The 24299-nt window shown below is 43.5% G+C and overlaps 1 protein-coding gene across 5 annotated transcripts in view; it reads left to right on the forward strand.

Annotated features, from left to right (window-relative positions):
• The window catches only part of LOC115103267 (lysine-specific demethylase 4A-like), a 31409-nt gene extending 27197 nt beyond the window's left edge, over positions 1 to 4212 (forward strand). For 2 of the 5 annotated variants that reach the window (XM_065005878.1, XM_065005881.1), the window contains 2 exons: positions 1067 to 1159; positions 2238 to 2642. In XM_065005878.1, coding sequence (XP_064861950.1) covers positions 1067 to 1159; positions 2238 to 2423 — 279 coding nt within the window. In that variant the 3' untranslated portion in view covers positions 2424 to 2642. Of the gene's footprint in view, positions 1 to 1066; positions 1160 to 1745 lie in introns of all 5 variants that reach the window. The other 3 variants (XM_029624098.2, XM_065005879.1, XM_029624097.2) reach the window with 3 other exon arrangements.
• Positions 4213 to 24299: the final 20087 nt, after the last annotated feature.

Raw genomic sequence — 24299 nt, forward strand, 5'->3', positions numbered from 1 at the left:
GCATGTGGGAGACTCCCCAAACATATGGAAGAAGGTACTCTGGTTAGATGAGACTAAAATTGAGCTTTTTGGCCATCAAGGAAAACGCTGTGTCTGGCGCAAACCCAACACCTCTCATCACTCAGAGAACACCATCCCCACAGTGAAGCATGGTGGCAGCATCATCGGCAGGGACTGGGGAAACTGGTCAAAATTGAAGGAATGATGGATGGCCCTAAATACTCTTGTCTTCCAGAGTTTTGAGACTGGGACGGAGGTTCACCTTCCAGCAGGACAATGACCCTAAGCATACTACTAAAGCAACACTCGAGTGGTTTGAGGGAAACCTGTTTGTCTTCCAGTGTTTTGAGACTGGGACGGAGATTCACCTTCCAGCAGGACAATGACCCTAAGCATACTACTAAAGCAACACTCGAGTGGTTTAAGGGGAAACATTTAAATGTCTTGGCATGGCCTAGTCAAAGCCCAGACCTCAATCGAATTGAGAATCTGTGGTTCAACTTAATGATTGCTGTACACCAGCGTAACCCATCCAACTTGAGGAGATGGCGAAATTTTGCCTTGAAGAATGGGCATCCCAGTGGCTAGATGTGCCAAGCTTATAGACATACCAAGAGACTTGTAATTGCTGCAGCTGTAATTGCTGCAAAAGATGGCTTTACAAAGTATTGACTTTTGGGGGGTGAATAGTTATGTACGCTCAAGTTCTGTTTTTGACTTGCAAAATATTTTTTATTGTATCTTTAAAGTGGTAGGCATGATGTGTAAATCAAATGATACAAAAAAATCTATTTTAATTCCAGGTTGTAAGGCAACAAAATAGGAAACATGCCAAGGGGGTTGAAAACTTTCACAAGCCACTGTAGTTAACATATTTTACCCTTCATACTGCTGCATACACTTTGTTCCTTGTGACCAGGACAAATTCCAGGCCCTAATTTGGGTGCTGTTAAATGGATAGTTAACCGGTGTTTTTGATATATGGTGACTGAAGTACCTTCTTAAGTAACGTTGGATGGAAGCTTGTTTTTGCGTGACTTGTCATTGTTTTTTTGTGCTGACTCAGATGGAGTTTGAGGACGGGTCGTCGTTGTCTGCCAAGAGGGAAGATGTCTACAGTCTAGATGAGGAGCTGCCCAAACGAGTCAAGTCCCGAATGGTGAGACGCGTCTCTCCCAATGTTCCTTAATCCAAACTGATTTATATCAGATTAGGTGATATGAAATCACGCATTTTTATGAAATTTTTTATGAATATTGGATTCGGTCCATGTTTGTAATGCCAATCTATGTAAATGTATTTCTTCATAATTCATAACAAACTCAGCAAAAAGAAATGTCCGCTCACTGTCAACTGTGTTTATTTTCAGCAAATTTAGCATGTGTAAATATTTGTATGAATCTAACAAGATTCAACAACTGTGACAAACTGAACAAGTTCCACAGACATGTGACTAACAGAAATGGAATAATGTGTCCCTGAACAAAGGGAGGGGGGTCAAAATCAAAAGTAACAGTCAGTATCTGGTGTGGACACCAGCTGCATTAAGTACCGCAGTGCATCTCCTCCTCATGGACTGCACCAGATTTGCCAGTTCTTGCTGTGAGATATTACCCCACTCTTCCACCAAGGCACCTGCAAGTTCCCGGACATTTCCGATCCAACAGGTCCCAGACGTGCTCAATAGGATTGAGATCCGGGCTCTTCGCTGGCCATGGCAGAACACTGATATTCCTGTCTTGCAGGAAATCCCACACAGAATGAGCAGTATGGCTGGTGGCATTGTCATGCTGGAGGGTCATGTCAGGATGAGCCTGCAGGAAGGGTACCACATGAGGGAGGAGGATGTCTTCCCTGTAACGCACAGCGTTGAGATTGCCTGCAATGACAACAAGCTCAGTTCGATGATGCTGTGACACACAGCCCCAGACCATGACGGACCCACCACCTCCAAATCGATCCCACTCCAGAGTACAGGCCTCGGTGTAATGCTCATTCCTTCGACGATAATCCGACCATCACCCCCGGTGAGACAAAACCGTGACTCGTCAGTGAAGAGCACTTTTTGCCAGTCCTGTCTGGTCCTGTGACGGTGGATTTGTGCCCATAGGCGAGGCTGTAGCCGGTGATGTCTGGTGAGGACCTGCCTTACAACAGGCCTGCTCAGACTATCAGCCTATTGCAGACAGTCTGAGCACTGATGGAGAGATTGTGCGTTCCTGGTGTAACTCGGGCAGTTGTTGTTGCCATCCTGTACCTGTCCCGCAGGTGTGATGTTCGGATGTACCGATCCTGTGCAGGTGTTGTTACACGTGGTCTGCCACTGTGAGGACGATCAGCTGTCCGTCATGTCTCCCTGTAGCGCTGTCTTGGGCGTCTCACAGTACGGACATTGCAATTTATTGCCCTGGCCAATTCTTTGAAAGACAGGGTCCTGAAAAAGGGAAGTAAATTTTTTTGCTGATTTTACTATGTTAATGGCACTTTACTCCTAGATAACTGGATGCTAATTTATTCATGACCTGTCTCTCCCTCGCTCTATGTTTCAGTCCAAGGCGTCAGACATGCGCTTCGATGGGATTTTCACAGAGGAGGAGGTTAAGCAGGGCTCCAAGAGACAGCGAGTCATCAACTCCCGTTACAGAGAGGACTACATCGAGCCTCTCCTATACAGAGTTATGATGGAGTAACCCTCCTCTACTTTATGAACTCTCCACACACCCAGAGAGGGGGGCATCTTTGGGGCACCCACAGCCTGGACAAGTGGCTCCAACCCTGGGTACTATTCGGAACAAACTCCCTCTCTGGGTGTGTAAGGCTTCCATGCCCCTGGGGCATTTTTTTTAAACCACGGCTGGGATTTTAGGGGAGTTTCGGTTCTTTATGAAACTCCCCTATTTCTGTGAATTGTTTCTTCTTCCTTCACTGTCTGTTAATGACGATAGGAACATGCTGGGCATTTCAGTATAATCATACTCTCATCTGACAACTTGCTTGAGTCGGCATTCTAATCTCTAGCTTTACCCATCCAAAAGCATTCATTTGACATTTTTACATAAAACACGAAAGATGGTATTTCACAGTGCCAGCCATTATTCAATATGATTTTCAATAACATGCTGTTAACTGTGATTACAAAAAATCTGAAGTGCTTTATGTGCTTTGCAATGCATTTTATGGACTTCATATTATCTCCAATAGGAATGTGCAGGTTTGATTGTGTCTGTGACAATAGGAATATCTCAGTTAGCAGGCCAAGCCTCAAGGCCAGTGTTTTCTTGTTGGGTTCAGTTTTACAACTTTAAAGCTTTGGATTTATTGCATTTATATTTGTCAGTTGTGCAAGTTTGAGAACAACTGTTTTACCACAGCTCACTGCGCTTACAATCTCAAAAAATCCCCAAGATGTATTTATATTTATGTGGATAGGTGTTTGGGTGCACATTTGTTCTCGTTTCTTGCATTGTTAATTGTTTTAAATTTTATTGCCATCCCATGTTGAATTGGTAGTATGTATATGCCAAGGTTAGTCAAGTTACTCATTCTGCTAAAAAGCACTTATTAACCCCCCCTGTTAAGTCCAACTACATTATTACTATCTGAAAGTTCCAAAAACGTTGTGTCCTGCTGATGTGCACCTGGTCAATTACAGCCTAGGTGTAGACTAGTTGGTGTGTGGTCTTATCACAACCAAGGATGCCAGAATGTTTTTTTTTGGACAGGGGAAAATATATTTTCTAATCATTTGAAGAATGTTTATCCTTCTCATGCTTTGTCGACGTTCCTTGTTGACATGAATCGTTGGTATTTGGGTAGTGTTGTGTATATGTAGCTCATTTAAAGTATCTCAGGAGGACTCACACACCCTTACCACCTCACTCAAGTTTTGTTGCCATGGCTACTGTCTGAAGCGTTTGGAGTCATGTGCATTACATTTGAAAACATCAACTGTTGCAGTAAAGACCGGGGAAAAAAAGCTTTGTCTCTCGTTTTCTGTCACCTTATCTCAAACATCCTGTCAGACATACTTCACTTGAATAAGGTCCGATAGCTTTTTTTTCTTGAGCGGATGTTCAGGGGGCCTGGAACATATTTACAAATAACTTGTAGACCACAAGAAGCCCAGATATAATATCTGCCTAAAACAATCATATCAAACCTTGCTTACATGTTGTATACAATCAGGTCACTACTATGCATGGGAATACTTTGGAACATGTCCAAAATTAAATTGGAGATGATTTACGGTTGTTTTTAGTCGTCATCCACCAATAAAACGTGATTTAAAAAAAACATTTGCTCAGAAATTTGGGTGCCAAATAAACTCACCCGTTGACCAAATTCGACCCACGAGCTACCAGTTGGAAAACCCTGTAATAGATTGATACACTGTATACAAAACATTAAGAACATCTTCCTAATATTGAGTTTGCACCCCCCCCCCCCTTTGCCCTCAGAACAGCCTCAATTCGTTGGGGTATGGACTCTTAAGGTGTCAAGCATTCCACAGGGATACTGGCCCATGTTAACTCCATTGCTTCCCACAGTTGTCAAGTTGGGTTGATGTCCTTTGGGTGGTGGACTATTATTGATGCACACGGAAACTGTTGAGTGTGGAAAAACCTAGTAGTATTGCAGTTCTTGACACAAACCGGTGTGCCTGGCACTTACTACAATACCCCGTTCAAAGGCACTTACATTTTTTTGTCTTGTCCATGTCTCAAGGCTTAAAAATCCTTCTTTAACCAGTCTCCTCCCCTTCATCTACACTGACATCAATAAGGGATCATAGCATTCACCTGGTCAGTCTGTAAAGAGCAGTGTATATCACAAAATTAGGTTCTTATGTCCGACTTGTTCCATTTTATAGCAATTCAGGAAGGGGAATCAATCTGTTTTGTCATAACTGTTAACTTCTCCTTTAACTGTTATAATTTGATGTTAGACTAAATTCAGGGTGAGAAACAATCTATGGGCTACTGTAAATCCATGGTTCAGCTCTTTAAACAGCAATTAAACTAGCCGCTATAATCCATGGTTGAGTTTTCTTTAAACAGGCATTACAAACTAGCTACTGCTAGCCCAAAATCTATGGAAGTGATGGAGCATGCTTAATTTTTTATGGACATATAAGGTTCCAACAAAAATGGAGCTGATTTAAGGTAATTTGGACTGTTCATCTTTTTTTAAACATGCTCACAAGCCATCACTTCCATATTTCTTTGCTTGCGGTAGTTGGAGTTTGCAATGGCTATTTTTAAAGAACTGAACCATGGATTACAGTTTATCCTGGTCCATAGACTATTTTCAGGGTAAGGAACCATCTGTCAAATTGTGAACTTCTCCCTTTAAAAGGGCAATTCTGTTACTTCATCTCCAGCACCTGTGACATCACAGGGTATGAGTAAAAGTGATTTTTTTAAACCTGCAGCAAGTTTATTTTTCTTGCTACCCATCACCACAAATCTGTTTGAAAATCAGTTTTTCAAACGTTTTAATTTTAGATGATGTAGTGTTCTGCCTGGCGACATTTAGAGATGTGCCGTTTTCACATGTTGACACTGGTATTGTGCTGGAGATGATGAAAATGAGGTTGAAAAGCGGTGGAGTTGCCCATTTAAGTTCATAAAATGAACGTTGTGCAAGAATAATGAAAAGATTCAGCAGCGTTGATGAACATCAATTTCACAGTGCCAGACTTCTCTGTAGTTCCTGGTCAGGCAAAGACTGAAACAAATGGCATCAGAACCTAAAGTCCTCTAGTCTGGTTCTCTTTACCATCTTCGCACAAATACTGTACCTGGCCTCTTGGAGGAGGGAACGTAACACCCTTCTACATCGCAGTGAAAACGGGGAGTGAAAACGTATGTGATCGTAGCTACGGGAAAGGTAGACAGAGGCAGAGAAAAATACAGTTTACAGGGAATGTATTATTCCTTAACACTGTGAAGTTGAGAAAAGGGGCTGGATGGAACCAAAGCAAAGAAAGTCAAAGTTAGTCCCCTCTCCTACCTTACCTGCCTTCCCACTACTTACCTAACCTTTAGCACCACCAGATGCACTAACCAAAATACAGGTGGTGGTCCTCCCAGGTCTTACCTAGTGTGCATAGACAGATTAAATACTACGGGTTATGTATGCCCGCAGGCCTCTTGCCTCAACACTCCCAAGGTGTGTTCCGCTTCCTCCCCGGGAACAAATGAACAGAACAATTTCAATAACCAAAAACACTAAGTCCTATTGGCAAACATACCTCGGAAGGAGCGGCTACAAAATATTATCCACAAAACTTTTCATGTCTGCCACAACAATCAACACGGAACATAAAAAGAAGCCCTCTTCCTGAGGCAGGAACACTGGCTTTTATCAAGCCAGAGAAGGAGTTGGTAATGAAGAGACAGCTGTATCCTCTGACAAGAGGGAGGGATCAGAACTCCAATCTGCGATGGGGCCGACCAATCAGCTGCTTAGAATCCAGGAAGCCATTTCCTGAAATATACACACATACAAACACACAACAATACAGAAACTGGGGAACGTAAAACACAGGCTACAGCCTATATTCAATCATTGGGATTCAATGACATGGAACGTTCCTATTGTAACATACAGTGCTTTCGGAAAGTATTAAGACCCTTTGACTTTTTCCACATTTTGTTACATTTCAGCCTTATTCTAAAAATAAAAAACTGATATCAAATTTACTTAAGTATTCAGACCCCTTTACTCAGTACTTTGTTGAAGCACCTTTGGCAGCGATTAGAGCCTTGTCTTCTTGGGTATGACGCTACAAGCTTGGCACACCTGTATTTGGGAAGTTTCTCTCATTCTTCTCTGCAGATCCTCTCAAGCCCTGTCCGGTTGGATGGGGAGCGTTGCTGCACAGACATTTTTAATTCTCTCCAGAGATGTATGTTGTTTTTTTATGTATTACATTGTTAGCCCAGAATCTTAAGTGTTGTTACATACAGCCAGGAAGAGCTATTGGATATCAGAGTGATGACAACTTACCAGCACTACGACCAGGAATACGACTTTCCCGAAGCGGACCCTTTGTCCGCACGACCGACCGAGGGCATTTGAACTGATTCCAGAGGCCGACCTGCAACAATGCCGCTGGAGGAGAGGGAGCCGGAGCAGCCTTCTAGTGAGACTTGAGGCACGCACACCACCCATTTCTTTTACAAGCATTTCGCTACACTCACAATAACATCTGCTAACCATATGTATGTGACCAATAACATTTGATTTGAGATGTTCGATCAGGTTCAAGTCCGTGCTCTGGCTGGGCCACTCAAGGACATTCAGAGACTTGTCCCGAAGTCACTCCTGCGTTGTCTTGGCTGTGTGCTTAGGGTCGTTGTCCTGTTGAAAGGTGAACATTCGCCCCAGTCTGAGGTCCTGAGCGCTCTGGAGCAGGTTTTCATCAAGGATCTCTCTGTACTTTGCTATGTTCATCTTTCTCTCGATCCTGACTAGTCTCCCAGTCCCTGCCGCTGAAAAACATCCCCACAGCATGATGCTGCCACCACCATGCTTCACCGTAGAGATGGTGCCAGGTTCCCTCCAGACGTGACGCTTGGCATTCAGGCCAAAGAGTTCAATCTCGGTTTCATCAGACCAGAGAATCTTGTTTCTTATGGTCAGTCCTTTTAGGTGCCTTTTGGTAAACTCCAAATGGACTGTCATGTGCCTTTTACTGAGGAGTGGCTTCCGTCTTGCCACACTACCATAAAGGCCTGATTGGTGGAGTGCTGATTGATTGATGGTTGTCCTTCTAGAAGGTTCTCCCATCTCCACAGAGGAACTCTGGAGCTCTGTCAGAGTGACCATCGGGTTCTTGGTCACCCCCCTGATCAAGGCCCTTCTCCCTCGATTGCTCAGTTTGGCCGGGCAGCCAGCTCTAGGAAGACTCTTGGTGGTTCTAAACTTCTTCCATTTAAGAATGATGGAGGCCACTGTGTTCTTGCACCTTCAATGCGGCAGAATTATTTTGGTCCCCGTCCCAAGAGCTGTGCCTTGACACAATCTACAGACAATTCCTTCGACCTCATGGCTTGGTTTTTGCTCTGACATGCACTGTCAACTGTGGGACCTTAAATAGACAGGTGTGTGCCTTTCCAAATCATGTCCAATCAATTTAATTTACCACAGGTGATTTACCAATCAAGTTGTAGAAACATCAAGGATGATCAATGGTAACGGGATGCATCTGAGGTCAATTTCGAGTCTCATAGCAAAGGGTCTGAATACTTATGTAAATAAGGTATTTCTGTTTTTCATTTTTTATGAATTTGCTCAGTTACTAAATGTTTTGCTTTGTCATTATGGGGTATTGTGTGTAGATTGAGGGGGAAAACTATTTAATCCATTTTAGAATAAGGCTGTAGTGCAACAAAATGTGGAAACATACCCCTTGACTTAATACTTTCAGAATGCACTGTAAATATAACCATAGAACATACCATGTGGAGAGCTCCACTGCAATTTGGTGAGTTTTGGCCCCTGGCACTCTGTGCACTTCTACTCCTTATGGGAGTAATTAACACAAACAAACATTACAATAATTCACTGTGGTAATTCTTCTTCCGGTGTTTTCTGCAGTGCGTATCAAAAAAATGTTTTTATATATATTTAACATAATTGTTTTTATAATAATCTAATAAAAATACATAAATAGTAAATAAGGTTATCCAAACAATAATTATAAATACAGTCTGGCACAAAGAGAAGATTCATGGGAGACAGGTCTCATGTGAGAGAGTTATGACTGGGCACCATTGGATATACAGTGCGGCAAAAAAGTATTTAGTCAGCCACCAATTGTGCAAGTTCTCCCACTTAAAAAGATGACTGTAATTTTCATCATAGGTACACTTCAACTATGACAGACAAAATGAGGGAGAAAAAAATCCAGAAAATCACATTGTAGGATTTTTAATGAATTTATTTGCAAATTATGGTGGAAAATAAGTATTTGGTCAATAACAAAATTTTATCTCAATACTTTGTTATATACCCTTTGTTGGCAATGACAGAGGTCAAACGTTTTCTGTAAGTCTTCACAAGGTTTTCACACACTGTTGCTGGTATTTTGGCCCATTCCTCCATGCAGATATCCTCTAGAGCAGTGATGTTTTGGGGCTGTTGCTGGGCAACACGGACTTTCAACTCCCTCCAAAGATTTTCTATGGGGTTGAGATCTGGAGACTGGCTAGGCCACTCCAGGACTTTGAAATGCTTCTTACGAAGCCACTCCTTCGTTGCCCGGGCGGTATGTTTGAGATCATTGTCATGCTGAAAGACCCAGCCACGTTTCATCTTCAATGCCCTTGCTGATGGAAGGAGGTTTTCACTCAATCTCACGATACATGGCCCCATTCATTCTTTCCTTTATAAGGATCAGTCGTCCTGGTCCCTTTGCAGAAAAACAGTCCCAAAGCATGATGCTTCCACCCCCATGCTTCACAGTAGGTATGGTGTTCTTTGGATGCAACTCAGCATTCTTTGTCCTCCAAACACGACAAGTTGAGTTTTTACCAAAAAGTTATATTATATCTAACCATATGACATTCTCCCAATCTTCTTCTGGATCATCCAAATGCTCTCTAGCAAACTTCAGATGGGCCTGGACATGTACTGGCTTAAGCAGGGGGACACGCCTGGCACTGTAGGATTTGAGTCCCTGGCGGCGTAGTGTGTTACTGATGGTAGGCTTTGTTACTTTGGTCCCAGCTCTCTGCAGGTCATTCACTAGGTCCCCCCGTGTGGTTCTGGGATTTTTGCTCACCGTTCTTGTGATAATTTTGACCCCACGGGGTGAGATCTTGCGTGGAGCCCCAGATCGAGGAAGATTATCAGTGGTCTTGTATGTCTTCCATTTCCTAATAATTGCTCCCACAGTTGATTTCTTCAAACCAAGCTGCTTACCTATTGCAGATTCATTCTTCCCAGCCTGGTGCAGGTCTACAATTTTGTTTCTGGTGTCCTTTGACAGCTCTTTGGTGTTGGCCATAGTGACGTTTGGAGTGTGACTGTTTGAGGTTGTGGACAGGTGTCTTTTATACTGATAACAAGTTCAAACAGGTGCCATTAATACAGGTAACGAGTGGAGGACAGAGGAGCCTCTTAAAGAAGAAGTTACAGGTCTGTGAGAGCCAGAAATCTTACTTGTTTGTAGGTGACCAAATACTTATTTTCCACCATAATTTGCAAATTAACTAATTAAAAATCCTACAACGTGATTTTCTGGATTTATTTTTCTCATTTTGTTTGTCATAGTTGAAGTGTACCTATGATGAAAATTACAGGCCTCTCATCTTTTTAAGTGGGAGAACTTGCACAATTGGTGGCTGACTAAATACTTTTTTGCCCCACTGTATTAAAATTGCATACAAAAAACACAAATGGATAGCATACGATTATAGATACAATTTGGCTACATAAGCATACAAACATTTACAATGAATGGCAAAATCACAATAATCAAAGAATGGCTTCATATCAAAGTCTACGTTGAGACCAAAGGGACAAAATCTTAAATTTAAAGACCCTTGCTCCCTTCGGTCAAAAATTTGATCTGAGGGCATTCTTGTAGCAAAATTGTATCAATCGTATGCTATCCATTTGTGTTTTTTTGTATGCAATTTTAATATGACAATTAACCAATGATCAGGCTACACCTAGCCATGATTACAGACACCTGTGTGTCCTTTGACACTATATAAACTAGTCACCCTGCAGCATTTGTCATTATATCCTGATGAAGACAGCTTGTCTGTTGAAATGTTGGATATTAGGTTATTCAATTATTGCATCTGAGCTCCTGGAGTGTGCAGCTCTCCTTTAATTTTTAAAGATATGTAGTAATCATATTCATTACATGTCATTATGTACATTGTGTTGAGAGGGTGAAATATCATATGCCCTTACTGATTTATGTCCTGGGTCGACCTCTGACTGTTTCCCAGGTAATGTGGGTTCTACTAGTTCAACCATAGTAGTCATGCCTTGAGCTCATGCACCATACTAGGCCATTGTGCTCTGACATGTACAGGCATTGACATGTACAGGCATTGCATAAACCAACTCCAGAGAGAGTTCTGCCAGGTTTCTGTCCCTGTAGGGCAGAGAGAGACCTGCTGTGAGGAGAGTGCCTGTGTTCAGGTGGTTGGTTCATCGACTCTGTTCAGTTCTATCTGCCCCGGGGGCCTGGGAGACTTCCAGAGAGCCACCTGTAGCTACATGACTGGCTAATGAGCATTGCCGCTGGGCTGCGTGCCCTCGCACCCCACCCTTCCCTGGGCCCCAGCAGAGGTTCATATCAACATCTGCTGACGGACAGGCAGAAATGCAGAGCCTTGAACTGAGCAGCTTTGTTTGCCTTTTCCATGTGCCTCTGCCAGATGGAGAAATCAATGGTCGCTGACAACAACAAAAAAAATCGTAAGATCACCTGTGTCTGAGAATTTAAAAACGAGGCAAACCACAATAATGTATATCCATATGAAAATACTTTTCTAACTAAATGATGTTTGAATTTAATTATATTTCAGTAGAATTAATATCAAAACTCCCCAACAGTGAAAATGTGTTATGACTTGGGCCTACACTTGCATGAAAGCAAGATTTATATGTGACATATTCATAGTAACATTTCTATATTTCCTTAGGCGATTCAGAGCTGAAGGTACACCGGAAACAAACAAATGTTTTATTTGCTCAAAGTCGCAAAGTCCTTTTGGAGACTAGAGGAAACAGACCCTCAATAGATATCATCAAACTGTCTCTGTACCCCAGGTTGTCAATGTAGTTTATCTCTAATGGTGATGCCATTGTGGTGTGAAATGTTACTCAGAACCGGAGGTCTGTAAAAGCGTAGTGTATAATATCTTTTGTCTGAGCAGCAGTGCTTGATGAACTCTGGTAAGAGAGGAGGTGACTCACTGCTCCCCATTGTGCTGGTTGCGTAACACCAGTGGAGTTGTCATCATCCCAAAATGTACATATTATATTGGAAAACCTTTTTGAACTGTGACACATTTTATTATGATATACTGTTGCAATGAGAAAACTAAGTAGGGCAAGTTGCTAAGTGTATGTTTTCTACTTATACTGTAGGTTATATGGATTTCTATGTTATTTAGTTATAATTTTAGTGGTTCTTTTTTTCATAACATTTTGTTGTTGTTGCTCAATCCCACTGAATGAGTTATTTATTACACCGCTTACATTCAGTAAAACAAACATGAACCAGTCAATGATGAAGTGATCTGTCAAAGGGAAGAAAGGCCCTCCCCTTCTCTTAAAGGGAAGAAAGGCCCTACTCTTAAAGGGAAGAAAGGCCCTACTCTTAAAGGGAAGAAAGGCCCTACTCTTAAAGGGAAGAAAGGCCCTACTCTTAAAGGGAAGAAATGCCCTTCTCTTAAAGGGAAGAAAGGCCCTACTCTTAAAGGGAAGAAAGGCCCTTCCCCTTCTCTTAAAGGGAAGAAAGGCCCTTCTCTTAAAGGGAAGAAAGGCCCTTCTCTTAAAGGTAAGAAAGGCCCTTTCCCTTCTCTTAAAGGGAAGAAAGGCCCTTCTCTTAAAGGGAAGAAAGGCCCTTCTCTTAAAGGGAAGAAAGGCCCTACTCTTAAAGGGAAGAAAGGCCCTTCTCTTAAAGGGAAGAAAGGCCCTTCCCCTTCTCTTAAAGGGAAGAAAGGCTTTTCTTTTAAAGGGAAGAAAGGCCCTTCTCTTAAAGGGAAGAAAGGCCCTACTCTTAAAGGGAAGAAAGGCCCTTTCCCTTCTCTTAAAGGGAAGAAAGGCCTTCTCTTAAAGGGAAGAAAGGCCCTTCTCTTAAAGGGAAGAAAGGCCCTACTCTTAAAGGGAAGAAAGGCCCTTTCCCTTCTCTTAAAGGGAAGAAAGGCCTTCTCTTAAAGGGAAGAAAGGCCCTTCTCTTAAAGGGAAGAAAGGCACTTCTCTTAAAGGGAAGAAAGGCCCTACTCTTAAAGGGAAGAAAGGCCCTACTCTTAAAGGGAAGAAAGGCCCTACTCTTAAAGGGAAGAAATGCCCTTCTCTTAAAGGGAAGAAAGGCCCTACTCTTAAAGGGAAGAAAGGCCCTTCCCCTTCTCTTAAAGGGAAGAAAGGCCCTTCTCTTAAAGGGAAGAAAGGCCCTTCTCTTAAAGGGAAGAAAGGCCCTTTCCCTTCTCTTAAAGGGAAGAAAGGCCCTTCTCTTAAAGGGAAGAAAGGCCCTACTCTTAAAGGGAAGAAAGGCCCTTCTCTTAAAGGGAAGAAAGGCCCTACTCTTAAAGGCAAGAAAGGCCCTTCTCTTAAAGGGAAGAAAGGCCCTTCCCCTTCTCTTAAAGGGAAGAAAGGCTTTTCTTTTATAGGGAAGAAAGGCCCTTCTCTTAAAGGGAAGAAAGGCCCTACTCTTAAAGGGAAGAAAGGCCCTTTCCCTTCTCTTAAAGGGAAGAAAGGCCTTCTCTTAAAGGGAAGAAAGGCCCTTCTCTTAAAGGGAAGAAAGGCCCTACTCTTAAAGGGAAGAAAGGCCCTTTCCCTTCTCTTAAAGGGAAGAAAGGCCTTCTCTTAAAGGGAAGAAAGGCCCTACTCTTAAAGGGAAGAAAGGCCCTTCTCTTAAAGGGAAGAAAGGCCCTACTCTTAAAGGGAAGAAAGGCCCTTCTCTTAAAGGGAAGAAAGGCCCTACTCTTAAAGGGAAGAAAGGCCCTTCTCTTAAAGGGAAGAAAGGCCCTACTCTTAAAGGGAAGAAAGGCCCTTCTCTTAAAGGGAAGAAAGGCTTTTCTTTTATAGGGAAGAAAGGCCCTTCCCCTTCTCTTAAAGGGAAGAAAGGCCCTTCTCTTAAAGGGAAGAAAGGCCCTACTCTTAAAGGGAAGAAAGGCCCTTCCCCTTCTCTTAAAGGGAAGAAAGGCCCTTTCCCTTCTCTTAAAGGGAATAAAGGCCCTTTCCCTTCTCTTAAAGGGAAGAAACGTATTCTCTTAAAGGGAAGAAAGGCCCTTCTCTTAAAGGGAAGAAAGGCCCTTCTCTTAAAGGGAAGAAAGGCCCTTCCCCTTCTCTTAAAGGGAAGAAAGGCCCTTCTCTTAAAGGGAAGAAAGGCCCTTTCCCTTCTCTTAAAGGGAATAAAGGCCCTTTCCCTTCTCTTAAAGGGAAGAAAGGCCTTCTCTTAAAGGGAAGAAAGGCCCAACTCTTAAAGGGAAGAAAGGCCCAACTCTTAAAGGGAAGAAAGGCCCTTCTCTTAAATGGAAGAAAGGCCCTACTCTTAAAGGGAAGAAAGGCCCTTCCCCTTCTCTTAAAGGGAAGAAAGGCTTTTCTTTTATAGGGAAGAAAGGCCCTTCTCTTAAAGGGAAGAAAGGCCCTTCCCCTTCTCTTAAAGGGAAGAAAGGCCCTTTCCCTTCTCTTAAAGGGAAGAAAGGCCCTTCTCTTAAAGGGAAGAAAGGCCCTTTCCCTTCTCTTAAAGGGAAGAAAGGCCTTCTCTTAAAGGGAAGAAAGGCCCAACTCTTAAAGGGAAGAAAGGCCCTTCCTTAAAGGGAAGAAAGGCCCTTCCCCTTCTCTTAAAGGGAAGAAAGGCCCTTCTCTTAAAGGGAAGAAAGGCCCTACTCTTAAAGGGAAGGCCCTTTCCCTTCTCTTAAAGGGAATAAAGGCCTTCTCTTAAAGGGAAGAAAGGCCCTTCCCCTTCTCTTAAAGGGAAGAAAGGCCCTTCTCTTAAAGGGAAGAAAGGCCCTTTCCCTTCTCTTAAAGGGAAGAAAGGCCCTTTCCCTTATCTTAAAGGGAAGAAAGGCCTTCTCTTAAAGGGAAGAAAGGCCCAACTCTTAAAGGGAAGAAAGGCCCTTCTCTTAAAGGGAAGAAAGGCCCAACTCTTAAAGGGAAGAAAGGCCCTTCTCTTAAATGGAAGAAAGGCCCTACTCTTAAAGGGAAGAAAGGCCCTTCCCCTTCCTTCTTTTCTTTTAAGGGAAGAAAGGCCCTTCTTTTATAGGGAAGAAAGGCCCTTCCCCTTCTCTTAAAGGGAAGAAAGGCCCTTTCCCTTCTCTTAAAGGGAAGAAAGGCCCAACTCTTAAAGGGAAGAAAGGCCCTTCTCTTAAAGGGAAGAAAGGCCCTTTCCCTTCTCTTAAAGGGAAGAAAGGCCCTTTCCCTTCTCTTAAAGGGAAGAAAGGCCTTCTCTTAAAGGGAAGAAAGGCCCAACTCTTAAAGGGAAGAAAGGCCCAACTCTTAAAGGGAAGAAAGGCCCTTCTCTTAAAGGGAAGAAAGGCCCTTCTCTTAAAGGGAAGAAAGGCCCTACTCTTAAAGGGAAGAAAGGCCCTACTCTTAAATGGAAGAAAGACTTTTCTTTTATAGGGAAGAAAGGCCCTTCTCTTAAAGGGAAGAAAGGCCCTTCTCTTAATTAAAGGGAAGAAAGGCCCCTTCTCTTAATTAAAGGGAAGAAAGGCCCTTCTCTTAAAGGGAAGAAAGGCCCTTATCTTAAAGTGAAGAAATGCACTTCTCTTAAAGGGAAGAAATGCACTTCTCTTAAAGGGAAGAAAGGCCCTACTCTTAAATGGAAGAAAGGCTTTTCTTTTATAGGGAAGAAAGGCCCTTCTCTTAAAGGGAAGAAAGGCCCTTCCCCTTCTCTTAAAGGGAAGAAAGGCCCTTCTCTTAATTAAAGGGAAGAAAGGCCCCTTCTCTTAATTAAAGGGAAGAAAGGCCCTTCTCTTAAAGTGAAGAAATGCACTTCTCTTAAATGGAAGAAAGGCCCTTCTCCTTTCCACTGACACTGACTTTGCTGATAAATGCTGTGTTGTGGGAAAATGCACGTGATTGTGATGCTGTCTCACTTAGCTATCTTAAGATCAATGCACTAATTGTAAGTCAAATCAAATGTTATTTGTCACATGCACTGAATACAACACCTTACAGTGACATGCTGAATACAACAGTGAAATGCTGAATACAACAGTGAAATGCTTACTTAAGAGCCCCTAACCAACCATGCAGTTAAAAAAAGTACAGATAGGAATAAGAAATAAAAGTAACAAGTAATTAAAGAGCAGCAATAAAATAACAATAGCGAGACTATATACAGGGGGCTACCTGTACAGAGTCAATGTGTGGGGGCACCGGTTAGTTGAGGTAATATGTACATGAAGGTAGAGTAATTAAAGTGACTATGCATAGATGATAACAACAGAGAGTAGCAGTGGTGTAAAAGAGGGGGGGATGCAAATAGTCTGGGTAGCCATTAGATTAGGTGTTCAGGAAGGAGTCTTATGGTTTAGGGGTAGAAGCTGTTTAGAAGCCTCTTGGACCTAGACTTGGCGCTCCGGTACCACTCTGGATAAGAGTGTCTGCTAAATAACTCAAATGTGAAAATGTAAAAATGCATAATAGAAAATGTCTTATTACCTTTAATGCCCAGTTTGGTGTTTCACACACAGTTAATATTTGTATGATTTACAATAAATGCAACACCCTGTATTTGAAGTAAATATTTTTAATCAAAGGACCTTTGCTCATAAAGTATAACAGAAATCGCAGCCATACAATATATAATCGTTTCAGTTGAAACCTCAACGGATATATTAGGTTCTGAGAAAAACCAAGCGGTCCATTTGGCTTCATTGGTTCTGTAGATCCACTGTGATTGGCTGCCTGGTGTCAAAGCATGTGGGTGTATTGGATAGGTCCTCAGGCCCCACAATGAATAGGAGAGCCATACTGAGGCTATGAATTACCCAATGACTAACCAAGACTGAAGCGCTGAAGTGGGTCACGAAGAATAATTGGATTTAAAACAGCCAATGTGAAAGTGTGGGAGATCGGTAATGGGGGTAAGGCAATGGGGAATGTGTGGGAGATCGGTAATGGGGGTAAGGCAATGTGAAAGTGTGGGAGATCGGTAATGGGGGTAAGGCAATGGGGAATGTGTGAGAGATCGGTAATGGGGGTAAGGCAATGGGGAATGTGTGGGAGATCGGTAATGGGGGTAAGGCAATGTGAAAGTGTGGGAGATCGGTAATGGGGGTAAGGCAATGGGGAATGTGTGAGAGATCGGTAATGGGGGTAAGGCAATGGGGAATGTGTGGGAGATCGGTAATGGGGGTAAGGCAATGGGGAAAGTGTGGGAGATCGGTAATGGGGGTAAGGCAATGGGGAATGTGTGAGTTATTTCGAGAGGTGTGACAGTTTCTAAATGAAAGGTGACAGAAGTCAACAGTAATCACTAGGGTCTCACCTTTCATACCACATGATGTGATGACTTTCTCCATTAACAGTCAACCATCGGAAATGCAGATCAATTGTGCCTCTTTATTTTCATCCACCATTCTCTCACCCAAACCCCCATCCTCTCACCCAAACCCCTATTCTCTCCCCCAAACCCCCATTCTCTCACCCAAACCCCCATTCTCTCACCCAAACTCCTATTCTCTCACCCAAACCCCCATTCTCTCACCCAAACCCCTATTCTCTCCCCCAAACCCCCATTCTCTCCCCCAAACCCCCATTCTCTCACCCAAACCCCTATTCTCTCACCAAAACCCCCATTATCTTCACCCAAACCCCTATTATCTCACCCAAACTCCTATTCTCTCACCCAAACCCCCATTATCTTCACCCAAACCCCTATTATCTCACCCAAACCCCCATTCTCTCACCCAAACCCCCATTCTCTCACCCAAACCCCCATTTTCTCACTCCAACTCCATAATCCCTATTTTTCCTCCTTATGCCCCATTTTCTCTCCTTCCGCCTCTCTCTCGCTCTTTCTTTCTCGCTCTGCGTCTCTATCTTTCTTTCTCACTGTCTATCTCTCTCTCTGCATCTCTTTTTCTTTTTTCTTTCATAAGGAATGCAAAAGTTATTCAGTACACATGGCTAAAAGTTAATGAAGGTGGTGTCAGTGCAGCAATGTTAGACAGGTTGTATGTATCTGATCACTACTGTAGTAGGGTTGGAAGGTTAGACAGGTTGTATGTATCTGATCACTACTGTAGTAGGGTTGGAAGGTGTTACATTACTCCTTTGGGTTTTTCTGATCACCATAATGTGACTGTTGATATTCACTTGAACTGAGGTGAGGGGAGGGGAGGGGTTATGAAGTGGTGTGTGAATCTTTTCATGAGGGTTCTCTTCATGTACAGTGGGGCAAAAAAGTATTTAGTCAGCCATCATAATTGCTCCCACAGTTGAGTTCTTCAAACCAAGCTGCTTACCTATTGCAGATTCAGTCTTCCCAGCCTGGTGCAGGTCTACAATTTTGTTTCTGGTGTCATTTGACAGCTCTTTGGTCTTGGCCATAGTGGAGTTTGGAGTGTGACTGTTTGAGGTTGTGGACAGGTGTCTTTTATACTGATAACAAGTTCAAACAGGTGCCATTAATACAGGTAACGAGTGGAGGACAGAGGAGCCTCTTACAGAAGACGTTACAGGTCTGTGAGAGCCAGAAATCTTGCAAATACTTATTTTCCACCATCATTTGCAAATAAATTCATTAAAAATCCTACAATGTGATTTTCTGGATTTTTTTTTCTCATTTTGTCTGTCATAGTTGAAGTGTACCTATGATGAAAATTACAGGCCTCTCTCATATTTTTAAGTGGGAGAACTTGCACAATTGGTGGCTGACTAAATATTTTTTTGCCCCACTGTATCTTGTCAACGTGCTGTGCTTTCATTGTTGCCAAAAAAGGGAGATTTGGCTCTTCTAAAAAATTGTGACCTATTGCATTGCTGTGTGCAGAATATAAAATGTTATCTAAATGTCTCTCAAACAGGTTGAAAGAGTATCTGGGGCTGTTGGTCCACAAGGACCAGTCTGACTGTGTACCCGACCGCTCTATTGTTGATAACCTGTTTCTAATAAGAGATGTTTTAGACATTTGTAAACTGTCTGATGTGAATGTGGGTTTACTTTCTTTGGATCAGGAGAAGGCTTTTGACTGTGTGGACCGACATTATTTGTTCAAAACAATGAAAGACTTGGGGTTTGAGGATGTTTTTTTGTCTTGAATGAGTTTACTGTGTGCTGGGGCCTCATGTATGGTGAAGGTGGGAAGTGGTTTGAGCTGCCCCATCCCCGTCCAAAGGGGTATCAGGCAGGGATCCCCAATTTCAGGACAGTTATATTGTCTGGCAATTGAACCAATGCTTTGTTTTTTTAAGAGCGAGTCTTACTGGTTTCTCTGTACCAGGTGTAATGAAGGGTCCCACGATAGCACTGTCTGCGTATGCAGATGACGTGATAGTTTTTATTATTGGGGGTGAGGATGTTAAGGTTCTCTCAAACACTTTAAAGGTGTATGAGGGGCCTCCTCAGCTAGAGTCAATTGGGAGAAGAGTGAATCGCTGTGGGCAGGTCAGCTTCAGACGGGGTCCACTCCACGGTTACCAGGTGGGCTTCAGACGGGGTCCGCTCCACGGTTACCAGGGGGGTTTCAGACGGGGTCCGCTCCACGGTTACCAGGATGCTTCAGACAGGCAGAGATAGGATGAAGACTTTTTTTTTTTTCTAGGCTCTGATGTCTTTCAGAAAAAGAACTGGGAGGGTTTAGTGGAGAAAGTGTGTGCCAGATTGTCAAGGTGGAAATGGGTGCTACCCCAGCTTATTGGGGACGGGTGCTGGTAGCCAATAATCTAGCTGCCTCAACTCTGTGGCACAGACTAATGATTTTACAGCCACAAGAGCTTTAGAGAACCCTTGTCAATTTCTTCTGGTCAACATTGGATCAAAGCTGCAGCCCTGTCCCTGCCACTGCACCAGGGTGGGTAAGGCCTGGTGGACATTTCTTCCAGGATCATGGCTTTCCGGCTTCAAGCACCCCAGAGACTGTTGTACAGTGACGGTTCTAGCACCCCAGAGACTGTTGTACAGTGACGGTTCTAGCACCCCAGAGACTGTTGTACAGTGACGGTTCTAGCACCCCAGAGACTGTTGTACAGTGATGGTTCTATCAGCCCAGAGACTGTTGTACAGTGACGGTTCTAGATGGGTCGACACAGCCTATACAGTGATGAGAAGAGCGGCTGTTTGGGCTTAGACAAGCACCTGTTTCTCTTAAAGCTAGAGGGGAGTGATTTGTCTGGCTTGACTCCATTCTATGAGTCTGTTATACAGGCTTGGAGAGTCCTTGTCAACACTGCCATCCAGTCCCGTGTTCTGAGTTCAGCCAGCCTACGTGCATGCCTGTTAGGTGTGGGGTGTACCAAGCTGGGTCATCTGATGTGGAGTAGGAGCAGATTGTTGGAGGAGCTGGGGGAAAGAGCAGGGATCCGATCATCTCGTATACTGAGGAAGGTTATAACTGAGGTCTGAGATTCCTTGCCAGTACTTCATCAGCAGTATGTGACGGACACTTCCAATTCTGATCGGTGGAAGGAGGGTCTGGATTATGTGTTCCCTGTGCTGAATGTTAGTGCTGCTGCGGGGGCATTAGAGGAGGACGGAGGGTCTGGATTATGTGTTCCCTGTGCTGAATGTTAGTGCTGCTGCGGGGGCATTAGAGGAGTACGGAGGGTCTGGATTATGTGTTCCCTGTGCTGAATGTTAGTGCTGCTGCGGGGGCATTAGAGGAGGACGGAGGGTCTGGATTATGTGTTCCCTGTGCTGAATGTTAGTGCTGCTGCGGGGGCATTAGAGGAGGACGTGGGGATGCTGCTTTCCTTCCATACCCTGGAGGGGTCAAATGGACGTGTTGGGCGGGTGTGTTTGGTCCAGGTGCCTCCCCAAAAGGCTGTTGGTGGTATTTATATAAACTGCCTATTGAAAATAGGACACCTGACCTCCAATGGAGGATAATACATGAAGCCACCAGGTACACCTGGATCCTACTGTTGGGGAGGGGTGTCTGAAAGTCTGGCACACCTGTTCTTACAGTGTCCCAGGTTGGTCGGGATGATTGACCTGATCACTAGCTGGTTCTCAGTTCTGGGAGAGGTTTTCTCTTCCCAACAGTTTATATTTGGGCTAAAGTACAGGTTTAGTAATCTTGCTTAACTTTGTCAGGCGCAGCTAAATGAGCAATTTGTTAAACACGAAAGAACAGTATTCAGGGACAGGGGTCTGTGGATATGGTGGGAATGCGGCAGGGGATGTTGGCAGCGAGACTGTGGGTTGAGTTTGCCTATTACAAACTGGTTAACAATATTGGGCTGTTGATGAGTATTCAGCGGCTGTTGTTTAGTTACGGTGGAGGAAGATCTGGTGTTGTGTTTTTAATTGATGTGTAACCATGGTTTTGTTTGAGTGTTTGTGTTGTGGCTTCCCAGACCCAATAAAGGATATAAAAAATATTTTAAAAACTGTATATTTTTCTCTTTCTGTCTCACTTTCTTTTTCTCTCGATCTCTCTCTCATGTCTCTCGCTCTGACTGTCTCGCTCTCTCTCTGTCTCTCTCTCTTTCATGTCTCTCACTCTCACTACTACAACAATAATAGTAATAATAACTAAGTATTTCTCACAGTAAGGGAGAAAGTGCATCTCTGTCTCTACCTCCCCTGTCGTGCAGTGACCACATACACGCTCCTCTTTGGGTAGCCATGTCTTTTTGTGTCTGCCGGTTTCTATTGCCAATTAGTAGTCACTTAGCCTGTACTTGGTAAGGATCGGTCTCTGCTTCGTATCTCTGACAGAGTAGAGATAATCAGCCCATTCATATTCTCTGTTTAGGAACAGATAGCAATGTATTCGGCTTTGGGATTTTGTTTAGTTTTTCCAATGTTGTAAATATGAGTCCTTTGATTGGTTCATGATTTTGTTAATTGGAATTCTATATTTTGAAGTAGTGCTAGTGTCAGCTTGGTTGGTTACCAACCAAGTTTGAAGTGCTTTAAAAAACTGTCTCTCGCTTTCTCTGCCTGTCTGTCTCTCGCTTTCTCTGTCTGTCTGTCTCTCGCTTTCTGTCTGTCTGTCTGTCTGTCTGTCTGTCTCGCTCTCTGTCTGTCTCGCTCTCTGTCTGTCTGTCTCTCGCTTTCTCTGCCTGTCTGTCTCTCGCTTTCTCTGCCTGTCTGTCTCTCGCTTTCTCTGCCTGTCTGTCTCTCGCTATCTCTCTCTCGCTCTCTCTGTGTCTCTCCCTTTGTCTCTCTCTCGCTTTCTGTCTGTCTGTCTCACTCTCTGTCGGTTTGTCTTGCTCTCTCTCTGTCTGTCTGTCTGTCTGTCTGTCTGTCTGTCTGTCTGTCTGTCTGTCTGTCTGTCTGTCTGTCTGTCTGTCTGTCTGTCTGTCTGTCTGTCTGTCTGTCTGTCGCTTTCTTTGTCTCTATCTCTCTGCTTCTCTCTCTCGCTGTGTCTGTCTCTCACAGAGAGAGAGAGCTCTGCTTCTCTTTCTTTCTTTCTTTCTTTCTTTCTTTCTCTGCCTGTCTGTCTCTCGCTTTCTCTGCCTGTCTGTCTCTCGCTTTCTCTGCCTGTCTGTCTCTCGCTTTCTCTGTCTGTCTGTCTCTCGCTTTCTCTCTCTCTCTGTCTGTCTAGCTCTCTGTCTGTCTGTCTCGCTCTCTGTCTGTCTGTCTCGCTTTCTCTGCCTGTCTGTCTCTCGCTTTCTCGGTATCTCTCTCTGTCGCTCTCTCTGTGTCTCTCCCTTTGTCTCCCTCTCTCTGTCTGTCTGGCTTGCTGTCGGTCTGTCTGGCTCTCTGTCGGTCTGTCTCGCTCTCTGTCGGTCTGTCTCACTCTCTGTCGGTCGGTCTCACTCTCTGTCGGTCTGTCTCACTCTCTGTCGGTCTGTCTCACTCTCTGTCGGTCTGTCTCGCTCTCTGTCGGTCTGTCTCGCTCTCTGTCGGTCTGTCTCGCTCTCTGTCGGTCTGTCTCGCTCTCTGTCGGTCTGTCTCGCTCTCTGTCGGTAACTGCAGCGTTCTCTCTCTACTTCCTGTCGCAAGGCATTCTGGAACTTGCAGTCAAAAGCATAATCCAATACTAACCAATACAACAAAAATATGTTTGTAGTTCTCTCAATCTCCAACACACGAATTCTAATACAATTACATATGTAAATAACTGTAAAGAAAATATCTTTAGATACACCTCAATGAATTAACTGTAAACATTAACTCTGTAACCCATTAAAGTTACACTGTATCTCTCTTTCAGTATCTTTCTTTCAGTGTGTCACTGTCTTTCTCTCTGTTTGTCTCTTTCCTTTTGTCTCTCGCTTTCTCTGTCCCTCGCCCTCTCTGTCTCTCTCGCTCTCTCTGTCTCTCTCGCTCGCTCTCTTGCTCTGCTTTTCTCTCTCGCTCTCTTCACTTCCTCTCTTCTCTGTGTGTCGCTGTCTCTCTCTGTTTGTCTCTTTCCCTTTGTCTCTCTCTCTCTGTCTCCCTTTCCCTTTGTCTCTGTCTGTCTCTGTCTGTATGCTTCTCTGCGTCTCTCTTTCTGCTTCTCTCTTTTCCTTTCTGTCGCTATCTCTGTCTCTCTCTCTCTCTTTCCCCTTTGTCTCCATATCTCTCTCTTTCTTTCTTTCGGTCTTTTTCTCTCTATCTCTCTTTCTCTCTTGGTGTCTTTTCTCTGTCTCTCTCTCTTCTCTGTCTTTTCTCTGTCTCTCTCTCTTCTCTGTCTCTCTTTTTTCTTTCTCTCTTTTGGTCTCTTGGTTTCTCTCTCTCTCTCTTGGTCTCTCTTTCTCTCTTGTTCCCAGAGCTCTCCTTCATCTCAGAGGGTATTAGTTGCTTGGTGGCCATGTGCCAATCACATGGTGTTCAGGTGGTAGAGCTCAGGTTACCTCATACTTTTTAACAACTAATTTAGGATCAGCCCAAACTTACCCTAAACCATGTTCTGCTACACAACAAAAGCAGCCCTGGAACAGTGGTTAAAGGTTTAAAAAAGACCCAGCCACGTATCTTCAGCCCTTGGATGGAAGGAGGTTTTCAAAAATCTCACGATACATGTTCATTTTTCCTTTACACGGATCAGCCACTGTCAAGTTGAAGTGTACCTATGATGCAAGTTCTCCCATCTTAAAAGATGAGAGAGGTTAGCTGTAAATAGGTGACACTTCAACTATGACAGACAAAATTAGAAAAGAAATCCAGGCTGACTAAATACTTTTTTGCCCCACTGTAACTAGACATGGCTGAACTGTCACATAATTTCCCCATTATAAGGCTGTTGGTGACTAATAAGGAAGTTAGCAGAGGTCATGTTATTAAGAGGAACTTACTACTATATACAGTGCCTTGCGAAAGTATTCGGCCCCCTTGAACTTTGCGACCTTTTGCCACATTTCAGGCTTCAAACATAAAGATATAAAACTGTATTTTTTTGTGAAGAATCAACAACAAGTGGGACACAATCATGAAGTGGAACGACATTTATTGGATATTTCAAACTTTTTTAACAAATCAAAAACTGAAAAATTGGGCG

Source organism: Oncorhynchus nerka, linkage group LG20 (genome assembly GCF_034236695.1).
Source record: "Oncorhynchus nerka isolate Pitt River linkage group LG20, Oner_Uvic_2.0, whole genome shotgun sequence".
NCBI classification, from domain to species: Eukaryota; Metazoa; Chordata; class Actinopteri; order Salmoniformes; family Salmonidae; genus Oncorhynchus; species Oncorhynchus nerka.